This window comes from Pogoniulus pusillus, chromosome 3, assembly GCF_015220805.1.
Source record: "Pogoniulus pusillus isolate bPogPus1 chromosome 3, bPogPus1.pri, whole genome shotgun sequence".
Classification (NCBI taxonomy): domain Eukaryota; kingdom Metazoa; phylum Chordata; class Aves; order Piciformes; family Lybiidae; genus Pogoniulus; species Pogoniulus pusillus.
This window is the reverse complement of record NC_087266.1, coordinates 8,579,012-8,592,857: the sequence shown is the minus strand read 5'-3', so window position 1 is coordinate 8,592,857 and position 13,846 is coordinate 8,579,012. Positions and strand designations below refer to the sequence as shown.

General features: G+C 41.4%; 1 protein-coding gene across 3 annotated transcripts in view; it reads left to right on the top strand.

The window, feature by feature from the left end:
* The window catches only part of NOX4 (NADPH oxidase 4), a 121,900-nt gene that overhangs the window by 1,841 nt on the left and 106,213 nt on the right, over positions 1-13,846 (top strand). For 2 of the 3 annotated variants that reach the window (XM_064169742.1, XM_064169734.1), the window contains exons 3-5: positions 9,853-9,963; positions 11,111-11,195; positions 11,832-11,929. In XM_064169742.1, coding sequence (XP_064025812.1) covers positions 9,853-9,963; positions 11,111-11,195; positions 11,832-11,929 — 294 coding nt within the window. The remainder of the gene's footprint in view (positions 1-9,852; positions 9,964-11,110; positions 11,196-11,831; positions 11,930-13,846) is intronic. The other variant, XM_064169752.1, reaches the window with a different exon arrangement.

The following is a 13,846-nucleotide window of genomic DNA, read 5'->3' as shown; positions in this document are numbered from 1 at the left end:
GGGTTGCGCATAATTTGAGGAAAATGTGAATGAACAACATGATGCTTTGTTACACTGTGTCACACTCAGGGTGGATTTCAATGGAAAGGTGACATGGGGTTAAAGTGGAGGTGATGCACATCCTAACCTCCTATTAATAGCCTCGGTTTTATCTTCGGTAGATACAGGGTATCTTTTTTTTTTCATATGGTTGGTATTGTGGCGAGTTCCAGAAGCTTTTGTGCACTTGATTAAAAGTAAGTTTACCTGACAGACTTTTTGCTTAATATGCTTGTGACTAACTCAGATGTGTTCAAGAAATGAATCTTAGCAAAGATAATACAAAAAGATGGGAATCAGAATATTTAAATCCTTCATTATGATGGCTCTCCTGATAATAAAAACATAGAATCATAGAATCAACCAGGTTGGAAGAGACCTCCAAGATCATCCAGTCCAACCTAGCACCCAGCCCTGTCCAATCAACTAGACCATGGCACTAAGTGCCTCATCCAAGTCTGTTCTTGAGCACTTCCAGGCATGGTGACTCCACCACCTCCCTGGGCAGCCCATTCCAATGCCAATCACTCTCTCTGCCAACAACTTCCTCCTAACATCCAGCCTATACTTCCCCAGACACAACTTGAGACTGTGTCCCCTTGTTCTATTGCTGGTTGTCTGGGACAAGAGACCAACCCCCACCTGGCTACAATCTCAGTACCAGCTCATTGTCTGGTTTTCTTGTATTTCAGAATGAAAGACACATGTAAAGTAGTTATAAGGCATGTTAAGAACCTGTGAAGTGATTCAGCCAGCAGATTGTCTTTGTCCTGAGAAGGACCAGGAGGTTGTGCATTAAAATTTGTCAAACTGTGTCTGCAACTGTGGGGGGAAAAAAAAGGCCTAAGACATTTACAAACTTTTTAAAATGAGGAAGAAAGTGAAGAACTAAGTCTAAAGGATACTTCTGATCAAAGTTCTGAAGCTAGTTTAGAATTGTTGAAAATATTAAAGTCAGTAAAACATTATCACAATTCATTCACTTTTTACATTTTGCCTAAATATCCTCTTTAAACCCCTAAGTTAGCTTCTTGCCTCCTCTTCAGTAATTTTTTGCATATGCATATAAAGCATACAGATTGTTTTGATAAGGCTGGGAAAAATAGGTTCAATTTTAGACTGTTCAGGAAGTAGAGTAAGCATTTCCAAACTACAGCTGCTGTTGCTTTCCATGGGTGAGCTGGTGAGAGGCCTGGAACACAAACCCTATGAGGAGAGGCTGAGGGAGCTGAGGTTGTTTAGCCTGGAGAAGAGGAGGCTCAGGGGTGACCTCATTGCTGTCTACGACTACCTGAAAGGAGGTTGTAGCCAGGTGGGGGTTGGTCTCTTCTCCCAGGCAACCAGCAACAGAACAAGGGGACACAGTCTCAAGTTGTGCCAGGGGAGGTCTAGGCTGGATGTTAGGAGGAAGTTGTTGGCAGAGAGAGTGATTGGCATTGGAATGGGCTGCCCAGGGTGGTGGTGGAGTCACCATCCCTGGAGGTGTTGAAGAAAAGCCTGGCTGAGGCACTTAGTGCCATGGTCTAGTTGATTGGACAGGGCTGGGTGCTAGGTTGGCCTGGATGATCTTGGAGGTCTCTTCCAACCTGACTGATTCTATGATTCTATGGGTGTTTTTACTTCTTTTCTTTTTCAGTGGGCCCATGGGCATATGCCAGTCTCCTCTCTGTTCCATACCTGGATGCATGGCTTGCAGTGTCTCTGTGTGCCATTTCTGGATGTTTGGAAATGTTGAGATTTAGATGAAAATTCTCCATTTATAAATTCACAGTGTATTTAATTTTTTCCCCTTGGTCTCAACAGAATGATTTTTTTTACAGATACTCATATGAAAATATATTCCTTTTTCCAGCCAGTTAATAGAAAATGACAAGAGGAATGGAGTTTTGTTGATAAAATCTTATTTTCTCCTGTTTTCCTGTTTCTCAGTGAGGTCTACTAAGGATTTTTTTTCTCTTTTTGTGTGCTACACTGGCCTAAAATCTCTTTAAGAACTTCTGCACCTGCAGCACTGAAAGATTTGCCTTGGGTAATTTCATTGTTTACCAAGTAAAAGGTTGAAGTACAAGAAGAGTTGCTGTAGGAAATCAGATTGTGATAGGAAATAAGATTTTGGACAGAATATCTTGAGTGTATTCAACTCTGTCGTGTTTTCATGCAATGTCTTTTTTTTTTTTCCTGGTGTGAAGTAGGAGAAAGAATGAAGTTAGTCTTTTATTCTGTGGTCAGTGAAGTTATTCACTTTCCTTCAGCCTTCCACAGAAGAAGGTTGCTCAGTTTTACAGTTTTCTGATTGCATCCCATCCTCTGTGACTTTGAATAGATGGTTTGCATAGGATGTTTGAATTATAAAAGGACCTAACTCCCACCCAATCTTCCAGTAATTATCTTTCTGATCCTTAATTCTGTACCTGTAGAAAGGCACTAAGGGTATGGTGGTGTCCTGGAAGTGCAAAGACCATAAATAAGTCAAAGGCACTGGTCTATTAGACGGAGATTGATCAACATATTCTGTCCTCTAAAATTCAGTGAGTAAGTATAGCTTGTGACAGATGTCATTGTTTTGCTCAGTTTGAGTCCTCTGCATGAGACTATGAACTCCACCCAAGCAGGTTTATAAAAAAAATGGGGCAAAACTCTTAACAAACTCAGCCTTAGAGTTTGGTGTTGAATCTGCTTAGAGCAGAAGGTTGGAATGGGGATATCCAGAGATCTCTTCCAACCCAGAGTCAGTTCCGTGATTATATGGTTGTTGTGCCAACTCAACCAGAACCTAGCAGATAGGAAACCTTTTTGCCTTTTTCCCTTTTTGTGCTTAAGTGATTGTAACACCACAGATCATAGTCTTACTGCACTAATGCATTTCTTGTTGCTGCTTCAGGAAGATGATTCAGATAAGGAATACAAATTTTTCGTAATTTAACAAATCACAGACTCATAGAATCATAGAACCAACCAGGTTGGAAGAGACCTCCAAGATCATCCAGTCCAACCTAGCACCCAAACCTATCCAATCATCTAGACCGAGTGCCTCAGCCAAGTCTTTTTTTTGAACACTTCCAGGGACAGTGACTCCACCACCTCCCTGGGCAGCCCATTCCAATGCCAATCACTCTCTCTGCCAACAACTTCCTCCTAACATCCAGCCTGTACCTCCTCTGGCACAACCTGAGACTATGTCCTCTTGTTCTGTTGCCTGAGCAAAGAGACTGACCCTACCTGGCTACAGCCTCCCTTCAGGTAGTTGTAGACAGCAATGAGGTCACCCCTGAGCCTCCTCCAGGCTAAACAACTCCAGCTCCCTCAGGCTCTCCTCACAGGAGAGCGGGGAAGTTCTTTAATGCTTAATATACTTTTCACCCATGATTCAAATATATTACACCACTCACTCTTAAAGTAATTTTAAAAGGGTTGCTGTACCTGCAGTTGGGATTTACAGAGTCCTGACTTCAAATCTTCTGTCTTCAGGAACAAAACAAAGTCAAATTTGTGTAGATGTTTTCACATGTTCTGGTAGGTTTCTGCTACCTTGCACTTTAGTCTTCCTTTCAGCTGCTGCAGGTTAGATTTGTTTTGGTGTTTTGTTTTGTTTTGGTTTTTTTCCCCTTTGTTTCTTTCTTTGTTCTAGTTATCCAGTCAGATTTGACAGGCCTAGGGGGAATAATTGTGATCTGTACAGTTCAGATCTGTCCTTCATCCTGGATTATCTGTGCTCTATAACTCAAACCAAGGAGTACTTAATAAAGAACAGTAAGTCAGGTCGCAGGGAGGCACACTGTGTAGTACACCTTGTCCTGCCTACAAAATCAGACTTTTGTACCTGCTCCGGTACTGATGTGTGGAGATGATCTGTGACCTGTGTCTACAGAGTAGCATGTGGCTTATAAGCCAGTCTTCCCACAGCCTTTCAGGTTGATTGTTACTTATAGGAGGTAGTGAAGTCTTGAGAAACAGAATTGCATCATCTTTAGCTGTAGAAGTGTTGCAGACTGCGCTGCTTGTTATCTCTGCTTGCTGTGGGAGCCATGGTCAAAGGCTTGCAGACCAGTGATGATCAAGGCCTAGCCATGCAGGACTCCAGATGATTCAATGTGAATTATGCCAGAGGCAATTTATTACATTACAACCCGGGTACATATACACTCAGCCAGTAGAGCACATGCCTACACATTGGCATAATTAGTCAAGGACAGCCCTCTGCATGGGCTTAAACCATGCCTCATTATGCTCGTTAAAGAGGTGTCTATTATCTTCTGAGATAAGGAAGTCCACAGCTGGTGGGAATCAAGGTCTGTTGTTATTCTCCTTCACTCTGTTCCTATAGTTCTTCTGTACCTGCATCCCACATAGAAGAATTTGCAGTATTGTCTTTCTCTCCCCCTTCCCTTCCCTTCCCTTCCCTTCCCTTCCCTTCCCTTCCCTTCCCTTCCCTTCCCTTCCCTTCCCTTCCCTTCCCTTCCCTTCCCTTCCCTTCCCTTCCCTTCCCTTCCCTTCCCTTCCCTTCCCTTCCCTTCCTTCCCTTCCCTTCCCTTCCCTTCCCTTCCCTTCCCTTCCCTTCCCTTCCCTTCCCTTCCCTTCCCTTCCCTTCCCTTCCCTTCCCTTCCCTTCCCTTCCCTTCCCTTCCCTTCCCTTCCCTTCCCTTCCCTTCCCTTCCCTTCCCTTCCCTTCCCTTCCCTTCCTTCCCTTCCCTTCCCTTCCCTTCCCTTCCCTTCCCTTCCCTTCCCTTCCCTTCCCTTCCCTTCCCTTCCCTTCCCTTCCCTTCCCTTCCCTTCCCTTCCCTTCCCTTCCCTTCCCTTCCCTTCCCTTCCCTTCCCTTCCCTTCCCTTCCCTTCCCTTCCCTTCCCTCTCTTCAAAGTTTGTTGAAGTGTTCCTGTATTCTACTCTCCAGTATGGTTTACAGCCATATAATGAATATTAGATTTCAGTGCACAGCAGTTGCAGGGAGTGTTTATCTCTGTATATATGACTGACCAGCTCTGGGGAATTCTGTGGTACCCATTAAGTTACTTTAGCCCTCAACCTAATATTGAAATAATTTGCCTAACTACAGTGAAGCTCATTTCCCCTACTTTTCTGGCAGCAACATACAGAACATCCAATGAGAACTGATTCTTTAATTCTCTCTGTCCTACTTGGCACCTGTTATGAGTGTAGCCAGGCATCTAGCCTGTTTTCTGTGGAACTGTATGTCAGGCAGGGATAGCTGAAGAACCTATATTCTTTCTGTATCTCTAGAGCCTTTTTCTGCTGCTTTGAAGAAGGAAAATACAGTGATTGCTTTATACTTCTCTGGAGGAAAAACATCTAGCCTAGTTTTTAGGATTTGAGTTTCGAGTGCGTCCAGTTCCTTAACTATCCCAGCCACACACTTCCTCTATGAATTTGATTAATCCTCTTTGTCCCTCCATGAAATGGGATAATAGCATGTGTGGTGCTGCGTAGGCAGACTGCAGAAGAAGGCTGTCATATGCTTGGGTTTGATGTCAGCAAGGTGAATGAAATAGGGAGTGCAGCAGAGATTTTGGGGTTGGGGTTTTTTTTCCTCTCTTTTTAATCTTACAAAAATTTTCCATGCTGCTAACTTAAAATAACTCCTTTTCCTCCCGCTCATAAAACAGCAAAATCGATAAACTTAGGAAGAAAAGAGGATTATATTGCTCTCATTTCTTAGCTACTTAATAAGGTTATATGTTTCCTCTAGAAACAGTGAGTTGCCTTGGAGCAAAAATCATCTTCTATTCTACTATTGTTTAAGAAGCCAGCAATGTATGTTGGTTTGTTACTATGCCACCCAGGCAATGCAAAAGGAAGTCAAAAAAGAGACAACTTGGAAACAATTTGGAAAGAATTAGATATTTTTAGCCTTTGGATATATGTTAAGAGCAAACAGTATTCTGTTCTGGGTCTTTCATGAATTGTGATTCTAAGTTATTGCTACATGCATTACTTTACCATTGTTTTCAAATTGGTCATGGGGTTGTTCCAGCAAACATTAGCCAACTTTATTTGTTCAGAAGAAAACCTTAAATGAACCATTGGGGGAAGACAGATGAAACTCACTTTCCTACACATGCACTGCATGTTTGGAGAAGTAGTTTGTTGCTTTCTTTTCTCATTTTTTTCCACTCTTTTATACAAATGCTGATATTAGAATGAATATGAGAGCATTCTTACATAGTGATTGCATTGTGAGTAGATATTTGCTATTTTGTTAAATGGAAAAACACAAGGGTGGGTTAGTAGGGTAGTTTTGTTCAGCTCAGCATAGCTGAGCAATGTTTTTTCATACCAGTTAAATTGCTTGACATTTTATTTATTTTTCAGTAAGTTATTTAATTCATTTAATACTACACAGTCTAGAACTAACTCTCTTCTGTACTGTTCCAAACTAGACTGCTTAGTTGAAGTTTTCTAAGAAGAATAATTATGCCTGATGGAGAAAGTCCTGGATAACTGATATAATGCCTGCTTTATGTTTAAATTCAAAGGCAACATAAATTCTAGAAAAACTAATGATGTGTCATAGGCTATCCAATAGAAAGTGCAAATATTTACTTGCTTTACTTACTCATTAAGCTGCAGGTTTTTTTCCCAAATTTTTGGTGTTAGTCAAGCTCTGCAAAAATGGTTCAATTTACTTCTGGGCTTTCCATAACGTTAGGTTCTACAGAAGTCTTCAAATCGTGCCCATTTAATACAGAAATACTGTAGCACATCAGCAAGCACTCATAAAAATGCCTATATGTGTTTAATGACCATGTTATTGAAGTTAGTGCTTTTATGAGGTGTATAGCTCATTTTTAGCTTCCCTTTAGAGGAATAATAATTAATAAAAGTAGAGACAGTCATCTTGTATATGCAAATGGCACATTATAAAGACATTTTACTTGCCATTAAGTCAAATAATTTCAAGAGCGTTGCTACTTTATGTGGTAGTCCAAAAATATTTACAGTGTTCTAAAATCTCTTTAAGCTACTGTGGGCAAGTAGAGAGAAATATTTATTGTGGTTGTTCACTTTTTATTTTATTATACTTTGAAATGAAAAGTGACATCAGCATTCAGTAATGTCTCAGCTCAGTTGCTGAAGCTGTGACCATGGTAGCTGGTGTTCAATTGTAGTCGTTGCACAGGCTCTGTACCAGTTGGGAGAGTCCAGAGTGGCCAGGAGAGGTGATTTGAACTCAGAACATGACTTAGGGGGAAAATGTAACAACAATGTGCATGTGAGTAGAGTGTGAGGTAACAGATGAAATAGAATCACAGAATTTCTTAGATTGAAAAAGACCTTGAAGATCATTGAGTCCAATCATTAGTTTCACACTAACAAGCGTGAAGCAAGGGAGAGTTTTATGTAAGGGGAAAAAAAAATGAGGTTACATTGGAAGAAATCGTGGAGGAGGTCTGGAGTGCAGGAAAGAACTGAGCAACATAGTTCATTCTAGTCTTATTTTCTGCAATCTATTAAGTTAGAAATGCTTCTGTTCACAGAATGACACAGAATAGTAGCATTTGGATGACATCTCTGGGAATCATCTGGTATAACTGTCCTGCTAAAGCAGGTTTGCCTGTGTTAAGTTGTGCAGGAATGCATCCAGATGGGTGTTGAAATTCCAGAGGAGACTCCACAATGTCTGTGGAGCAGCCTGTGCCAGTGCTTCATCATCCTCAGAGAATCGTAAATCAACCAGGTTGGAAGAGACCTCCAAGATCAGCCAGTCCAACCTAGCACCCAGCCCTAGCCAGTCAACTAGACCATGGCACTAAGTGCCTCAGCCAGACTTTTCTTGAACACCTCCAGGGATGGTGACTCCACCACCTCCCTGGGCAGCCCATTCCAATGGCAAATCACTCTCTCTGCCAACAACTTCCTCCTCACATCCAGCCTATACTTCGCCCGGCACAACTTGTTTTTCCTCCTTCTTAGGTGGAATGTCCTGTGCTGTAGTTTGTGCCCATTGCCTCTTGTCCTGTCTCAGGGCACCACTGAAAAAAGTCTGTTGTAAGTGTCCTTCTTGGTGTAACTCCAGTGAGATCCACTGCTAGGATGTTTGCCAGGAATGAGACTTTGACATGGCAGAGAGCGAAGACAAGCACATTTTGTGTGGTAATTGTTCCTGCTTCTCATAGGCAACTTTAAAGAGGTGTCCTTATTACTGCATCGTTCTATGAATCTGGTAATGTCTGGTGAGGAGGTCTCTACCACTCAGGTCTAGATAGATAATGTAGAGCAGTTAGTAGAAAAATGGGATTTCAGTGGAGAGCTTGGTGCTTCAGGTGAATTAAACATCATTACCTTCTGTTTGCCTGCTGCTTTTGTGCCCAGATGTACATCAGAGAGGTTCAGGTGCATGGATGTTACTAACTGTGAGAGCAGGCAGTTTTGATGCTTCATACTGAAAAAGCAATAAATCTTAAGTAATTTTGATTAGGTATTTTGTACCTGTTCAAGTCATTTGCATGTCTCTGCAGTGTTTGAGTTCTCATAATATTATAATAGCTTTTTATTAATTTCTTCAGGAGTTGAAAAACTTGGGGTTTAGAGAACATTGTAAGAAATATCATTGCAGAAATCTGTTGGCAGTCTAAAAGCATCTTTTATATAACCTAGTAAAATGGTAATTCAACCTTATAACTAGGAGAACAATGACATTTTGCTAACATTTTAAAATATCCTACCTGAATGGGAGAACATAATAAGATTAAAAAATACAGGGTTATGACATTAACATGTGCTTTGTTCATTTATTTGACAAGTGTTTTTGTTCTAATTATGTAAGTTCCAAATATACCAGTGAAAGCATTAGTGAAATTAGATTTCATTACAGTTCCCAGCTGCTGAGTAGTTAAAATGAAGAAAACCTACTTTCTTTAGGTCCAAATAGGGGACTGCATAGTGTGAATGGAGCAGGAGTCCTGTGAGAATTCCATAACAGCCCTTGGAACAATGTTATCATTTCAGTTTAATTGAATCAATATTTTTTAATGATGTTTTTGTTTCTGGAATGTTTACCAGAAAGTCATTGCACTTTACTTAAGTGGCTGTCTAGTGTCTTCATAGGAGTAAATCCATTTTGTTATTTAATTATGTCTGCTGAAGCTTCCAGGTAATTTTTTGGTGGGCGCTTAGTGATGCCTCAGGTATGTTTTCTTCCATGTGTCTTTGAGCACTGATAAAGATATTGGTTCTTTCAGTAGAAAGTTGTTATTGGCTGACATTATTGCTGAGAAATTGAATATTTTTTTGTTGCAAAGGTGAGAGCTGTTTCCCTCTGTTTAGAAGGGTTTTATAGAATCAGCCAGGTTGGAAGAGACCTCCAAGATCATCCAGTCCAACCTAGCACCCAGCCCTAGCCGGTCAACTAGACCATGGCACCAAGTGCCTCAGCCAGGCTTTTCTTCAACACCTCCAGGGACGGTGACTCCACCACCTCCCTGGGCAGCCCATTCCAATGCCAATCACTCTCTCTGTCAAGAACATCCTCCTAACATCCAGCCCATACCTCCCCTGGCACAGCTTGAGACTTGTCCTCTTGTTCTGTTGCTGGTTGTCTGGCAGAAGAGACCAACCCCCACCTGGCTACAGCCTCCCTTCAGGTAGTTGTAGACAGCAATGAAGTCACCCCTGAGCCACCTCTTCTCCAGGCTAAACACCCCCAGCTCCCTCAGCCTCTCTCCACTATTCTGATGAATTAAGAAAACATGGGAACTGTTGAGTGTTGCAGCAGAGAAAAGGAGGTTAAATGCTGACACTTGAACCATTAGAGAAGGGGTCTTTTCTCCCTGTAATCTAACTCTTGCTGTGTTTGTTCAGCTAGGATTGTGTATTAGCAGAGCTTCAGCATCTGTCCTCAATTTCAACTGCTGCCTGGTCCTTCTGCCAATGTGCCGTGTTCTCTTGGCCTTCCTGCGAGGATCTCAGAAGGTGAGTGCTGTCCTCAGAAAGCAGCAGCTGGGAGGAAGAAGGTGGTCCTGGTATCTGTTCAGTCTAAAAGTAATAGGAGAACATCTGTTGCATCCCAGTTTATTACACAGTACATGCCTGCATGATGCAAGTATCAGATGCTCAGCCTGGATTCATGGCTTCTTTGAAGACAATGCATTAGCTGGCATTGTCTGTTTTCATAGAATCATAGAATGTCAGGGGCAGGAAGGGACCTCAAAAGATCATCTGGTCCAGCCCCGCTGCCAGAGCAGGATCACCTAGAGGAGATCACATTGGGAGGCATCCACATAGTTCTTGAATATATCTATAGAGGGAGACAATTGATTGATGTTTGTTTGAACTTGTTGTGAGGAAGCTTTATTCAATTAATTTTTGAAGGATAGAGAGCTGCTGTGGAACTACAACCAGACAGTCTTCAGCTTTCCCAGCTGCAGTATGAAGGACATCTGTGTCCTCTCTGTATTGCTTCCTGGAACTTTTTCTCTGCATGACCAGAAGTGTCATACTGGAGATGATAGAACTTCAAATAAAAACACCCAAACTGATATATTTGCTATTAAGGAGAGAAAAAATAGTTCTGATGAAGTTAAGAGAGTTTGTTTTCTGTACCTGTATGCAGTAAGTGATAGTTTAGCTTGCTTGTGATTTGCCAGTTGCTTTTACAGAAATATAAGTAATAACTTTTGGGGAACATCTGCATTTTGTAGCTGGCTGTAAATTGAACCTGTGAGTTCTGTTCATCATGTGACAGTACCTGTCAGATTTGATGCCTATAGATGCATATATACATGCAAGTATACCTTTCTCTCTGATCCTGCTCACTAAAGACTCAGTGATGCCTACAGTGATTAGTGCTAGAATTCCTTAACTTTAAGGCCAGGAAGGACATTGCTTGATGTGCTCCTGACATCAGTGTAATACGGGTCCAACTGTAATTTCTTGGTTAAGACCTCAAAATTGGTTCATTGACATAATCCTGTAACTTTTTAATTTATGTGCTGTGCTTGCAAGGGTGTCAAACCTAGCAAAAGCTGAAGTTGCTATTGTATCACCTCAGTTGCTGTTAGTGCTTTTTTTTCTTTGCTTCAATTTAGAGCAGAAATTGATTAAGTTCTTCTCTTGTTAGGTTGCCAGCAAGAAAACCAGGAGGCTGCTAGATAAAAGTAAAACTTTCCACGTGACATGTGGTGTTACAATCTGCATCTTTTCAGGTGAGAGCTTACTGTGCTGAGCAGCAGCTTGTTTGGGAAACACACGCAGGCTGTGCTGTGTGGTTTTTCTTGTACAGTACATTTGGAGGTAGTCTTGCTCCGTACTTCCCTGCCTTAAATTGTGAATGCTTTCTGGGATGTATGCAGATTTTGCTTTATTTTTCTTTTAAACTCCTGGCTTCACATTCTAATGGCAAGCTTCAAATTCCTTGAAATTCCAGGTTCTAAAAGGACAGGTACATGAGATCAGGTCAAAATCTGCCATTGCATGTGACCCTCCATGATTCTGAAGGAAATCGAATGAAGAAGCAGTGTGCTGCAGGCTTAACTGCAGGACACAAAGCAGTAGAGACAAATACTCAGTTTTGTGAAGAAGGAGTGCTCTTTGGTGGACACCTTTGAATGTTGTCTCTCAGATGAAGCATTGTAGTACATAAATGATTGCTGTAATGCTAAAAGAAATAAAACACATCACAGCTTTCCGCCATTAATGTCTACAACCGGATTTACTTTAGCAAAAGTATTCTTGGTCTCTGATGCAGGTGATAGCTTGGCATCTAGGTAGCCACTTCAGGGGAACACCTACCTCTTGCTAACAGATTTCAGCTTTCTTTTTTTTTTTCTTTTTTTTTTAAGTCTTACATGTTGCTGCTCACCTAGTGAATGCTCTTAATTTCTCTGAGAACTACAATGAAGACTTTCTGGCACTAAATGCAGCAAATTATCGTGGTGAGGTGAGCCAGCTGTTCTTTCATATTTTACTTTTAAGTATATAGTTAAAATGTATGATTATTTGTATATTCAATTCCATTGTGTGGAAGATTATTTGTATATTCAATTCCATTGTGTATAGATCAAATCCTTTGATCTATACAATGCTGCTGTTTTGTGCACTGAAAGCTCAGCATGGTGTGCGTTGCTGTGGATTTTACTTCTTTCTCTGGACAAAGCATGTAGCAAGCACTTTCTGTTCAAGCCAGCAGGATTCAGAGCTACTGGATTATGAGGTGGAGAATGCTGTCATCAGGTCCTTTCACCTTGCACTGTGCTTTGCTTTTCTTCTGCTGCTCTCTATTTGTTAGGTGGGCTGAGACAATTCTGCTGCTGTTTGGGAAAACATGTTCTGCATTTGTGCTGTTTAGACTGTAGTGCTATGTGGTGTACATTGGGCATTTGAGGACAGTGAGATTTGGGACTGGTTTTATGTTTTTAAACTGCAATGGGAACTGGAGTGTATATGCTAAGAGTGGAACTAGATGTCTGCATGAATTGGGCCCCAAGCTGATACCTGCTTAGGAAACACATGGTTTGCATAACTTCTCTGACTGTTGTGTGGATCTCTTGCAGGCATACCAGAGGCCTAGTGCCTCATCCAGGTGATTCTTTTGCATTTGGCACTGGAGAGATATTTGCAGATTTTAGGAATAGGACCAGAATTTTAGGACTTATTTTAGGCCTAAGACCAAAAATTTTAGCAATAAGACTAGGACTCTTTCTTCTTTGGGTTGCAATCAACTTCTATCTTGCTTATTTTCATTCTAGTTGCAAGTCTGCATTAATTTTCTACCGTCTTCATTAGGAAGGGTTTAGAATGACCCTTTCCCAGCTGTATCCTTTCTTGGAAAAAGAGAGCTTGACTCAGGCCAGTCTCATAAGGACCAACAACCAAGGTCTTCCATTCCCTGGGTGAATGATCTAATCACTGAGCTATTCTACGGCAGACATGCCAACACCAACTATTGTGCTGAGACTGGAGTGTCTGCATGTGTTAGGAGTGGTCTAATAGTCTTTGCCTCATCAGGAGCATTAGCAGGAGCTTGCCCCAGGCAAGAATGTGTCATGGTGTGCATGACAGCCTCTGTACTGAGCAGCCTTAGGAATTTTACAATAGAACATGGATAATAACAAGTTTTTAGTAACTCTAGAATCAAACCCCACAGGATTTTAGGTTCTCTACTAGCTCTTGAAGCTTTGTGCTTGAGTTGCATTTAAACCTGGTTTTGAATTGTGACGGGCAGTCTGGATGCTACTGTCATCTTCTGTACATGAGTACACACATTTGGATGCAGAGGAGATCAGTGAGAGAGATGCTTCATTTTTCCTGGCTGATGTGAGAATTGGTCACCACCCCTCACTGCCTTCTACTGCGACTTTAAGAAAACAAATTTTACTTTGAAATGAAGACAAAACCTCAGGAGGCAGAGGACTCAGGGGAGGTGAGGCAGCTTCCTCTGAGGCTGACATATCTCCTCTTCCTTTCACACGTGGTGAAGGACACAAGAACATCTGGCTTTGTATTGTTAGCTCCTTTGTGTTTAGTCTTGCTTCATTAGAGACCAGTGCAAATCTCCTGGGGATGTAACTGGCAGTAAAATGCTTGCTTGCTTGTCTTTTATTTAATCTCTCTCCCTCTCTCCTCTGTCCTCCCAAAGATATGAGGTAACTGAATAAAGCTAAGCTTTCAAAAATAATTATCTATAAATTTATCTGGATCTCAAGTTTTCATAATAGTTCAGATTTGTCTTTGTTAGGAGAATGCAAAGGCTAAAGGTTGAATTTATGTTGCATTGCTGTCAATGTGAACTGTTGCCAACTCCTAAATCCATTCCTGCATCCAGATTTAGAGGTTGCTTATGCCTTCAAGTGTATGA